Below are 12,794 nucleotides of genomic sequence, written 5' to 3'. Positions count from 1 at the left end.
CTTGTCTTCACAACTTGATGAAGAAAAGCCACCTCACAGTGTAACTGGCAAGGCCCATTTTCATCATTACTGATTGCTGACCGAGCGGTTAAGAATGCTGCCTTCAAATAAAGTGTTAACGTACTACAGTAGGCCAACACTCTTGCTCGTCCAATTCCTAGAGCTACATGTCATGCTGGGGACGCTACAGGATTACAGTACTCACCCGCAGTAAGGTCTAATCGTTTAAATATCTACGGTTTTCTCTTTACTAACCTTTGATTTCTGAATATGTAGGGGAGAAGAAGAGACAAGCCCAAAATAAATGTATAATTTCACCAGTGAACAGCGCCACTGTGTACGTCTATTTGTGCTCACACTTACACGCTGCACTGTATCTCAAAAATACATCATGGCGTTAATTCTGAGCCACCGCAGAGGTTTGCTATAGAGCAGAGGTTTCCAAAAATGTGAGGCACCTCCTCAGGGGAGGTTGCTTTAATGATTTATCACCAGATTTATGCAGTTTACTTTTAGTTCAGCTTTTCTAAGAGTCATAATTGATTGAACAACTCATTCAAAAACAACGAAATGCGACGTAAGATGGTACGTCAGAAACTAATTTCTACACTGATTCAAAGAAAACGGATTCAGTTAGCTAACCAGCGCACTGTACCCCAGTGCAATACCACTTTGAACCACAAGATGGGATTGCGAGTCAAAGTAGCGACAAATCTGCCCTTAGTCCAACACAAGAATAAGAAATGGTGCAGCTCAGAGAACATGTATATTTATTTTATGCTGTACATAATTCTAATTATTCTTGTAAAAGTGACGGCCCTTATCTTTGACTTCTACTGGCTGTACCCTTTCCTGTTTACATCTTCCTGACCATTATCTTAATTTTAGTTCCAAACTTGAGCGCTTTCACAACCCCATGAAACAAGTTTTAAACATATCATTATTTGTCTACTTTGAAAACCCCTGCTATAGCATTATGAATCCTCTGTAGACATTTACCTGCCATTCAGTAGCTCTGTACAAATATGACTTACAAAGGATGTGAAGGACATGTGAGGAAAACAAATCCAAAAAAGGCGCTTAAAAATATTGAAAATGGGGGAGAAAAAAAATCCACTCAGGGTCAGGATATGATTCTCACCTATGTTTAAGGAGACCACTAAAGTCAAGCTCCCCTGCATCTTCTTGTCCTTCACTGCTGTTGTTAACAAGAAGAGATTAATGAAGATTTAATCAGGGTTGAAACAGTTACAGGTACTAGAAAACAATGCCAAAAGAGCAGTACAAAGCAAAGGCTCCAGCGTCAATCGGTCAGTTAGCCCCGAGCTAACTCACGATCGGTGCTTACACAGAAACCTTTCAGTTTTGTCTTTTTCCAGATAAAAGCTTGAATCGAGGTGGTTTGTGTAAAACACGTCGAGAGCCGTCCCAGTTACTATTGCTACAATGTTTCTGCGATGTTGAAGCAACGTCGCCGAATGTCAACATTGTGATGATTCAATAGTACTGGAGTGCTTTGCATTGCTTTCCACACGCATTGTTTGGAGGGAGATTTAAAGTGCAAGAGTTGGCCTTCAATTACACATTGAGTCAGCTGGTTGATTTGTAATTACCTTGAATAAAGGTGAATGACATTATTACAACCATCGTGTCACACTTATATGCCATAAAACGATACTACATGAAGGAGAAATGTTCATTGTTGTGCGTCATGAAAAGGCACTTCTTTTCTTCAAGGGGCATTTATGAATATAGATCATTCATTAAAGATCACATTCTCTTAAATAAATAAATACATTGGATTTTTCAGTTGAAGATGGAAAAATGCTCAAAGTATTAGGACTGCATAGTAATTGCTGCTGTGAATATCAACACATCCTTTTGTTGGGTTTTTATTACCTCCTTTTGAAAGCCGATCGAATATCAATATTCTGTGAGCCCGTTTCAACTTCTGTAAAACAGTAACAACACATTTTATGCATGTTTTATGCCGCTCTGAATTTCTACAGTATTTTCCGTCGTGTGCTTTGACATGGTGACAAACCTTTAATTTCCAAGTCAAAGGAACAGCTGTCAAACTTGTCCTTGTACGTGACCTCGCACCTGTAATTTCCAGCATAGTTGTCTTTGGCTTTGATGATGTGCATCTCAAATGTGTGAATCTGCCAAGAGGTCAGAATATCACAATTTGTGTAACGCCACCATAAGCAAAAAGGAGAGGTGATTTGTGAAGGATGTGGGGGTCAGTGGGTGTACCTTAGTGAAGCGGTCGAAAGTTTCTTTGAGCTGTAGGTGCTTTCCTGTCTTGCTAGCCAGATCCATCCATTTTCCTTTGAACCACTTGATAGTGGGTTTGCGGAGAAGATCTTTGGCCTCCACCTTGGCAACAAAGCTGATGTCACCACCTTTGGACACAAAAAAAAGCTATGTCACCACAGAAAAAGTCCCTTTTCTTTTGTGATACTCCAAAATGGTCATCAAGACCTACTACATGCTGTAGTGTGACGTTTGTCTTGTGGCACAATTTTTGAATGTCGTGTAACAAGCATTGTTGATTGAATAGCCTCTCTGTTTTGTTCTACTCTTGCTGTAGCATTTAACATATATATTTATATATTCTTGTGACCTGCCCCATCAATGTAGATGTCATGGATATATGGGTCAGGGAATTGAGGAGATGCACAAAATAGCATTCAAGTTAACACTTGTCTGCGACCTGAGTTGTTGTTGGTATTTTTTTTTTTTTTTTTACCAAACTGCAGTTATCAGTAACAACAGTAGTCGTAGTAGTTAGCTAGTTACTTAATTAGAACTTGATATCACTTTTGTACATATATATATACTCTTTCTTTTTGAACTGCTACACCTAATTTTCATTGATTGGGGATCAATGAAGTCGTGTTACATCGGATTTTATCATATTTTATCGTATCGTATTGTATTGTGTTTTACACGATCCCTGCAAACATCCATGAAGTTGTATCATAGCGTATCTTATCACATAATATCGTATCATATTGCATCGTATCGTCCATGATCCTTGCATGGATCAGTGAAGTCGTATCGTATCGTATTGTATCGTATCTTACACCATCCCTGCAGACATCAATGAAGTTGTATCGTATCGTATCGTACATGACCCCTGCATGGATCAATGAAGTCGCATCGTATCGTATCGTATCGTACATGATCTCTGCAGACATCAATGAAGTCGTATTATATTGCATTGTATCGTATCGCACATGATCCCTGCATGGATCAATGAAGTCGTATCATATCGTACCGTACCGTATCGTATTGTATCGTATCGTATCGTATCGTATCGTATCGTATCGTATCTCACATGATCCCTACATGGATCAATGGAGTCGTATCATATAGTATTGTATTGTATCGTATCGTACATGATCTCTGCAGACATCAATGAAGTCGTGTCGTATCGTATCGTATCGTATTGTATGGTATCGTATCTCACACGATCCCTGCATGGATAAATAAAGTCGTATCGTATCATATTGTATCACATCGCATCGCACATTATCCTTGCATGGATCAAAGAAGTCATATCGTATCGTATCTTACATAATCCCTGCATCGTATCCCCTTTAGGGATGAGAATTTAATATTAACACTGGCCACAATAGCCACATTAATAGGACGCAGGGTAAGTTAAAATAAACCATAATTGTCCCTTATCAACAGCAGCAGTGACCCCTTCAGCAGCAGCTGCACAGGTTGATAATGAATACAGTTGATATTACAACTTATTTGACCCTTTGTTCTTGTTCTATCACTCACCCACAGGGACACTGCCACTTTGTGGTCTCTCAATCAGCAGGGTTGACAGGGGCGGGGTATCAATGGGCTTTTCCAGATCCTCTGGGGGCTGGCCCTCTCCCAGAGACCACACTGGTCAGCAAGGACAAAACACATATATGACACAGAGCTCTCTTCTGTCATGGTGTAAAAATAATACAGTGAGGAGATCTGACACCCACCTTTCATCTGAACATTTTATTCATATCATAGTAGAGTTACAAAGACAAGACATGACGACTAACGGACGCACACTTTGACACATTTTCTCACAACCACACGTCATACAGAAGCAGAATCTCAGCTCTTTGCAACATGGAAAGCATGAAACAGACAATGTGAACATAAACTAAACAGCACCTACATTTCAATGAAAAACAATATTACCATAGAGCTTCTATCCAACGTGGTCAGTCTTCACATTTCACACGATGACAAAATGATGTCTTTCCAGTTCTCTTTGTTGTGTTTAACCCTTTAACCCAGTGCAAATGAAAAAGATATAATTTCCTGAAAACCCCGTCATGTCCTACATGGGCGAGGAGGTACGTTGGGGGGAGCGACATTTCAGGAAAACCATCTTTTTCATGTTGCTTACAATAGTTGAGGGATAAATGATATCGCTCTCCTAAAGTTATGTTGTCCTCTTTTTCCGACTACCAGTTTATTACCTGAGTCTTTTCTCCCCATTGCTGGTACAGGCACGCTATCATCTAAACAAAGACAGAGAGAAATTTACAGCATATTGTAAAGAATAGTACTGTAAAGTCCACTAAAGCAAGCACACACTCTTAAAACCAACAAGCAGTTAAAAAACAAAACTTGCAAGCAGTGACTTAAGGAATTCTGAATCAATCTGGTACACTTTTTTTTTTTTTTGTCTTTAAATCTGTTATTTGGAGTCTTATCATCACTTCCAAATCTTTGTAAACAAATTTACATGTATGTGTTTTCAGAAAACTAAAAGTGCGATTATGAGAACCTGGTTTTAAAATAATTAAATGACGACAACAACCTCAATGTGGATTTGCAGTATATTAATATGTTAATATGTTAACACCTTGACTTTATTCTGTTCAAAAGCTAACACACCAAATAACCAGAAAAAAATGTCCCTTGCATGTTTCCTGCATTCAAACAGTGGGTCATTCTGATTCAGGCTAGTCTCATTTTGGTCAAACTTAAGTGGTCAAACTTGGTGCTAGGATTTAGCAGAGGGATCTTACTAGGCAGGTCAACTGAGAGTTTCTTGATTGAATTGGCATCCTCTGTGGAAAAAAGCACAGTTATCATTGAAATTAATGAGGATAAAGTCAGCTATTCAGATGGTCTGATGAACCTGTGGTGTTTGACTCGTTGCTGGTAGGGCTCGGCGTATCGATTTAAATATCGATAGTATTGATACCACAGCTAGCATCGGTATTGGATTGTTGCTAACGTGATGAGATCGAAACTCTTGTTCTAAGCACAGCTTCTCCCCAAGTCTGTGCATGGCAGGAGCTTCTTCAACCCCGTTTTTTATCCCATCTTTTGAGTTTAACACTCAAACCCTAGCATCACAGCAGCAGCTGAAACTGATGCCTTTATTGAAATGTATCGGTAATCGTAATCAAAGACAATTACGTGGGATGCAGACTCACTTCTTTGGAGGAAAATGAGTCAACATTTCTTTCTCTGAGCAATTTTTGTTATTATTACATTGTTGCTTTTGTTTACATTGCTATATTTATATTCTTGTTACATTGGTCCTTTTTCTTTTGTCTTGTTTTGCACTAATTACTTTTTTTCCCTAAAATAATTGTGTGTAGTAGAATTAATTTTTATACTGTTGAATTATTTTATATTGTAATTGGTTAATAGAAACAGGTTTATTTGCCTAAAATATTTTATCACAATTAACGAACTAAAGGAAAAATGAGTTATTCAACGATCATGATAATTCAATAAAAAATATTGGTGATACTTACTTGGTATCGGATCGATACCAAAATTCTCAGTATCACCCACCCCTAGTTGGTGGATGCTTTATCTATGTTCAAAGATTAAGGGAAGCTAAAAGCTGGTTTTAAGGATTTAGGAATTATACAACTGCAGGATCATTAATGGATAAATTAAAACTCACTAATTCACTAATTAGGACCAATAAATGGGACAAAATAAAGCAAACATATGAATCTTCAAGACTCTCTGAATGGATCAATTTACACTGGATTTGTGACACTCAGAAGAATATTTAGCATCCACTCAGTTTCCATTTCAACACTGTGAATGTTCTGGGGCACAGAAACAACAAACTGAAAATTCTTAAATTGTATTAATATACACATGCACGAGAAGCACACATGTATTTATTAGCCATAATACAATACATGTGAAATACAATTGCACATCTATCTTTATTTTATGATAAATTAATAAAGGTTGATGTGCGGGTAAGAATTGTGCTGTGGCACTTTGCATGTAGAAATCACGCACTTTCTACATGTCCAGATTTTACACATCCATACTAAAAAAACAAAAAAAAAAAACATACCCTTTGGACTGTTGGGGGAGACATTTAGCCAGTGTCTTATTACTAACCCAGTCTAGAAAATATTAGCAATAAACCTGTGAAATGAGCATTGCACATCAGAAACCAAAAACATCTTATTTTTAGAGGAACAAATATAACTCCACAATACAAACGCTTCTACTCCTTCAGCTACGTAACGTTTGGCCACATTTCTGCGACTCGCTCTGAGTGATTGTGTGGAAGAGGTGACGCGAACACATTAGGAAATAGCTAGGGCTGTTACTGGTACCAACCTGCTTGGGGTGTTGGGGATGGGGAAGTAGCTGCAGCGTTACCATCATCTGCAATAAAGGTGTTATTGACAAAAAGTCCTGCTTGACAAAAAGCTCGAAGTCCATCACTGGCAGGCCAGCAAGACACATGCGAGACAAGACTTCTTCAGGACATGCAGCTCTCGATTCGAAAAGATTTTTCCCAAAAAACCCTGTCTGCCGTTTATGCTGAGAGATGAAACAATGTGAGGTTGTGGGGCTGTGTGGAAAATGAAAGCTTTGCTCCCGTGACAAAAACCACAAGCAGCGAAACACAAGTGTAGCACATAAATAAACTAAGCCTTAATGCAGCACATATTTGCATAAAAAAGTCAGTTATAAGTCAGTTAAGATCAAAGTGCGTTACAATCAAAAGGAACCAGACAGCTTGTCAGCACTAATTTACTGTGTGCATGTTCGTGTTTTTTCCTGTTGCTTTGTTCTTCCACCTGTACATTCATGTTTCCAGATTGAAGAATGAATGAGTTTGATGACTCACCTTGTAAACAACTGCGTCACTTTCAGTCTGCCATCTCTCGACCTAATCAGTGCTTCTTTATTTCTCAAGAAATTTGAAATCTCGGGGACAGGTAGTGTAGTACAAGTCCTCTGGTGAAGGTGTATGTGTGTATATTATATATTTATTTGAAGTGTGCATGCAGTTAAAGCCAGTGTTGGGCTGAGAGCACTGTTTAAAAAGCGAATGGTTAATCAGTGCGTGGCTCAGAGTGAGTGAAGTCCACAGCCTCTTTAGCAGCTACTTATGTATTAGCTTTCTGCTGGGAGTAAATCTTTGTTATAGGTTGTTTATAATATAAAAAAAGGAAAAAAAAGGGATGTTGTTGTATACAGCTTCAATGACTAGTACTACTTTGATGAACTAGAGGGGTAAAACATGCACTGAGAGAGACATGGGATTGATTCATATTGAGGAAGCATACTTACCAGGTGGTGGGGGAGAGCAAGGGCCCTCTTCCTTTACAGTAGAGCTAGTGGACTCTGCTTGCTTTTTCACCCCAACCACACCAGCCTGCGGCTCATTTGAGTTACTCTTGGCGGGACTCGTCTCCTGAGCTACCACAGCCTCTAATGGCTCAGGCTCTGTGAGATCTGGTTTCTTCCCATCAGTCTCTACCGTCTCTTTCCCCTCTGCTACCGCCTCTGTACAGCAAACAAATTGCCAGGCTGGAGCGGCAAGCGTCGAGCACAAACACTGGCGGCCTCACAAGACAATGCTTGCTCAGTTGAGGTGTGTATAAATAGCTAATGACCAGATAGACGCTGTCTTCGCTGGGGACATTTGAGTCGGGAAGGTAAATGGAAACAACACTTGTTGATAGGTCTGGGAGGCTTAGATTGTAAATATTGCATTATAACATTATTTTACGGTAGCTTAAATGGTTGTGCATGATTTGATTGTGATCCCTTTCTTAGTTTTTGAGCTATTTCACAAAAGACAGATGTTGAAAAAGAGGACCGTCATAAGCAATAGAATATAGGGCATGCATGTGACATCACAGCAGGCGGACGTCTCCATGGTTACGGCCACTGAGTGGTGGCAAAAAGTGACAGTTGAACATGGAGATTAGCAGCATTAGTTTGAATCGTAGGCTTTACTGGCGTCTGAACTGTAAAATTAATTTAAGAAATGGGGAAGAGCTGCTGTGGTCACATTTAGTGTCGGGTAACATTAATTTATGCCTTCAGAGTTTGTGGATGTGTTTTGGCATAGTTACGGCCGACAGTAACTGTTTCAGTTCCAACAATAAATAAACAATAAAACAATAAATGGAATATTTGCGGTAATTCCCCGTCATCCTTTTAACGTCCGGTCAGATGCTACAGTTTTTTTTGACTAACGTTACTTCTCAGTAAAGCTCTTAGCGTTAGCATCTTTTATTTAGCTACATTTATCATAGTCGAAATGATCTAAAACTAAGTTAAAATAACTGAAACTGAGGCTAATCCACTTTTCCAAATCCGTACCAGTTCATGTGGATCGTTGTCGAGTCCAGTTGTCTGTAATTTGATCTGATAATCCACATTTTTCCCAGTCTCGAAACAGTGTTTATAGCGTTTAGCAGAAATATACCAATGGAGCACCTGTCTGGTCATTGAATATCTATACTGAGAAGTGATCAAGGATGCAGGGATTTATGGACTCAGGTAGGTGATCGGTTGCTTGTGCCAATAAGTTTAGACAGAAGTTTGGACAGTTAATATTTGTCTGGAGCCTACAGAGTCAGTACATCCCAATGTCCATAATCTCTCTATATACCTCCTGTCTGATGACTCAGTTTGTCATACAGTCACAGCGTGGGTTAGTAACAGCACCGTGTGTCAAGACAAGTTCACGTAGAGCAGTGCAGGCTTGTGGATTTGTGCGCAGTGAGTGGGGGGTGGCTTACTTACACTATATCTAACCTAATTATTTTTTTTTGTAAACACATGGGGTGTTGAGCAGTCATACCTCCACAAGAAAAGGTGCGGTTTCAGGCCTCACAGAGTGGAAATGAGTCGGAAAACATTGTGCCGGCACACACACACACGCCAAAACGAACACGTGATGTGAGTGTGCAAAAGAGTGACACAATCGTGGGGCAAGTGAGAGGGGCGTCAGAGTTACCCACCTGGCGGGGGGGAGACCTCCAGGGAAATCTCAGGTAGGGACGGGGCACCGTTACTGTCTGGGGCAACACTTTCTGAGCATGTGACAAATATAGTGGTGGATGGAACAGCTGCTTTTAACAAGCACAAAGCCTCAGCATCTACAATGCCTCTCTCTCTCGGTCTCACACACACGGTCACGCACAGACATAGAAACACACAATAAAAAATGTCCACCCACCTGCCCGCAAGCAGGCATATACAATAGATAACAAAATAAATCATCATACACAGGAATAACTTATTTCAGGGCGACAAAATGTGTTTTTTTTGTTTTTTTTTTACAAAGGTGGTTGTTGTTCGCGGTCGAAATGCAAATCATTAAACACAGTAGCTGGAAGTGGCGTGCTTTGTTGTTTCCATTGTATCCGTCAGTAGACACGTTAGTTCCTCTCTTGTTGAGATAATGCGTGCGTGCCTCGACAACTAGTGCGATTACCGCTACATTTATATAATACCGCGGCTTTGTATCCTTGCGGCTCACGTCTTGTTCCACATGCTGAGTGCTAACAGATTATTTAGTGTCGTGTTACAGTTAGGTTGTTATTTTATTTCCAGTTAAAACTAACACAAGGAGCTGCAACCCTTGCGGTTAATAATTTAATCCCAGCATTGCTCTTTGCTTTAGTCTTTGTCAGCTTGTTTGCAGTTTTACAGGGAGTCTGATGGAGGACTACAACTTGTCTTATTTACATATTTTGCCTTCTTAGCTTCATTGCTAATGTTGCCAATAAATGTACACCCACTTGATCAAGTTTGGATCTGGAGAGGTTGATCTATAAAGTTTTAACCTGAGCTTTGTTTGGTGAGTTAATGTAACTAACTTAAGTTTTCATTGAGAAATAAGTAATGAGTATAAATTGGGAAAAAAACAAACAAAAAAATGGTTGAGACACTGGGAATCATGACCCAGTGCAATTAATTATGTCTTTTAGGTTTTCCACTCAACAGTTACAGTTTGAGCCTAAAAATCGGAGCTCCGTGCTGGAGCCTCAAGATGCTGTACCACCAAGGTCAAAGCCGAGCGCCAGCTAAATGCCAACTGCATGTCAGCAACTCGCGCACATGAGACGGCGGGGGCGTCAGCTGAATCAACACAGAGGGATCAGCTGGCTGGTGAGAGGAATGTCAGAGATGCTGACAGCTTGGTCGCCACCGCAGATCCCTCTGGAGCACAGCAGCACGTCCGTATCGCCGACTATTGGCTCCACATTTACACTCCTGTGCGTCTGTGTTTACACATTCGCGCCAGGTTGAGGGGCTGTGATTGTCACGCCACAGGTGAAGACGTGTTGAGTTTTGCTGAATGTCTGAACACCTAAATGCAAATAAGGATTGATGTCGATGCTTCTCTGTTGAGACGGAGCTACGTTCTTCTGAGTTCCTGTCGCTTTGTCTTCTTTCGCTTTTGTTTTTTTTTAGCAACATTTTGATCATTGGATCTGTATTTATTTTGTTTGCTCGTATCTGCTACACTCTGAGGTGACATTCGTCGTGCACTCACCTTCTGGCTGGCCATTAGGCGTCTCATCTGCAGGGACAAAACAAAACACAGGACTGTCAAACATGATAGTGGGATTTCTTGACAATGCATTCTGCATATTCACTCTTTCTGTAGTTTCAACAGATTTTATTGACATCCTTTCACCACTAAGTCAACTTTGTGTTCAGCAGCTGCCTCCTGATGCTCGGACACCGTTTGTTTGCCCTCTGCCTCTGATGCCAGCATCAGAAGCATGTTTCTGTAGTACAACTCAGTCCGCGTCCCGAGCAGATCAAAGTATCCACAATGCTCTTGGTGTGTTATGGCAAGGTTAAAAATGAATCGCTTCGGCTACGGGTTCACTAGTCCTGATGTGAGCCTCTTACAAGTCATAAAACATCTGCAGCAGCCTGTTCTTGTAGATAAATAGTTTCTACAGCGGCTGCAGCTGACTTGCCCCAGCTGAAAATAGCACAGCAATTTCATGTTGGTCTTCTCTGCAATGAGTCTCTGCATCTTGTTTTGTTGGGATATAATTAAAACATGATGCATAAAAAATACAATGAAAACCTGCAGTTGCATGCATCACGGAGTCCCAGGTTGTTATTTATGATTTTTAACTGGAGGCCAGCTTCTTACACAACATAGCAAATGCCAAATGGAAGCAAAGTTGCAGCCAGCAACTGTCTGGTGAGACCATGTTGATGGAGCTAGAGGTCCTGAGCCAGTAGTGCAGGTAGGGGTGTGGCATGAATCTTGTCCAATAAAATGAGTAACTCTTAAATACCATCAGTGTATTTCATGGGGATGTGATGGACCAGTCTGATGATTCTTTGAAGTCACTACTTTGTTAAATTTGCATGTCAAACTGGAGAAGTTTCAACCATTAAAATGAAATAAAGATTTCTCTAGACTAGTGTATTGAACCTTTGCTACCACTAAATGGCAGATAAATGCGTCCACTTATGAGGACAACGGGTCTAAATGAAGCAGTATAAGAAGCTGCCGCAAACCTGAAACCCAATGTCACCATATGAGGTGAGAGAACCCTCGTTGCTCCATATTTAATGTCTATTTTCCTTCGTTGCTTTCTTACCACCTCACTTCAAAACAACGGATTGTTGGCCAGGGGGGGTCACAATCCTGTAGGGTCACATCATGTTACCCTAGTATGCGTACTCCTCGCCCTCTGTCTCATCACCACTGAGATAATGAGAGTGGAGAAAGGTTTTGTTTCACCTCTGAGGGGGTCTCGGTGCAGCTGACAGGGGTGCAGGTATTTTCAGCTGTCGCTCCTACTGGCGTGCAGACAGAGGGGCTCATGGAGGCTCTAACGTGAGCCAAACTGCCGGCAGCTTTATTTTTCCTAATATAGACCTTTATTATTTTATTAAAGACGAGTTGACAGCAACGAGAGAGGTTTCTTTCCCTGTTGCCTTGCTCCTGGTACATGTGCTTTCACAACAAATGCTATGAGGAACACTTCAGGAGCGTGAAAGTAAATGAAACTTGTAGTTGGGTGACAACTAGCTGCTGACAGGGCTGTGTTTTATGGGCTTGATTTATGAGCTGTTGTTTTGCAGCACAAAGCAACAGCGTCAGGGGGACACAGCCCAGAGACAGTGATGGACAGTAGTGACAGTAAATATCATCAGGTGAAGACATGGGCTTCACCAACAGTGAAACTTGAGGTTTATCGGGGAAGTGCCTGACCTCCGAGTGATCCGTCCCAAACGGAGAGTGGCATGGAGATGTCTGTTTTGGTGTGTGGCATGGGGGGGATGAGAGGGTTGGGTGGCGGTGGAGGGGAGGGGGGTGGGGGTGGTGGATGGCAGGGAACAAGGGATGGGGATTAAAAGTGTGCTCATTCTGAACTATTCCAGGGACAAGAATCCCGGTCCCAAGAGGTCCGTGGGCGACTACGCCAGTTCGTCATCTCTGCTTCGGACTTTTTAAAGGCTTGAGAGAGGGGTGTCTAAAACAACAGGGCTGGCCTCCTCCTCCT

At 41.0% G+C, this 12,794-nt stretch overlaps 1 protein-coding gene across 16 annotated transcripts in view; it reads right to left on the bottom strand.

Annotated features, from left to right (window-relative positions):
• mybpc1 (myosin binding protein C1) overlaps positions 1 to 12,794 on the bottom strand; it is a 28,318-nt gene that overhangs the window by 14,009 nt on the left and 1,515 nt on the right. For 4 of the 16 annotated variants that reach the window (XM_047575615.1, XM_047575622.1, XM_047575614.1 and 1 more), the window contains exons 2-13: positions 10,811 to 10,837; positions 9,270 to 9,341; positions 7,585 to 7,800; positions 6,622 to 6,669; positions 5,043 to 5,084; positions 4,488 to 4,529; positions 3,799 to 3,909; positions 2,257 to 2,405; positions 2,045 to 2,162; positions 1,900 to 1,951; positions 1,142 to 1,198; positions 256 to 264 (exon numbers count right to left, since the gene is read on the bottom strand). In XM_047575615.1, the coding sequence (XP_047431571.1) occupies positions 256 to 264; positions 1,142 to 1,198; positions 1,900 to 1,951; positions 2,045 to 2,162; positions 2,257 to 2,405; positions 3,799 to 3,909; positions 4,488 to 4,529; positions 5,043 to 5,084; positions 6,622 to 6,669; positions 7,585 to 7,800; positions 9,270 to 9,341; positions 10,811 to 10,837 (943 nt within the window). The remainder of the gene's footprint in view (positions 1 to 255; positions 265 to 1,141; positions 1,199 to 1,899; positions 1,952 to 2,044; positions 2,163 to 2,256; positions 2,406 to 3,798; positions 3,910 to 4,487; positions 4,530 to 5,042; positions 5,085 to 6,621; positions 6,670 to 7,584; positions 7,801 to 9,269; positions 9,342 to 10,810; positions 10,838 to 12,794) is intronic. The other 12 variants (XM_047575616.1, XM_047575618.1, XM_047575623.1 and 9 more) reach the window with 7 other exon arrangements.

This window comes from Mugil cephalus, chromosome 22 (genome assembly GCF_022458985.1).
Source record: "Mugil cephalus isolate CIBA_MC_2020 chromosome 22, CIBA_Mcephalus_1.1, whole genome shotgun sequence".
Taxonomy (NCBI): domain Eukaryota; kingdom Metazoa; phylum Chordata; class Actinopteri; order Mugiliformes; family Mugilidae; genus Mugil; species Mugil cephalus.
Note: the sequence above shows the minus strand (reverse complement) of the source record. Positions and strands in the feature narration are given on the sequence as shown.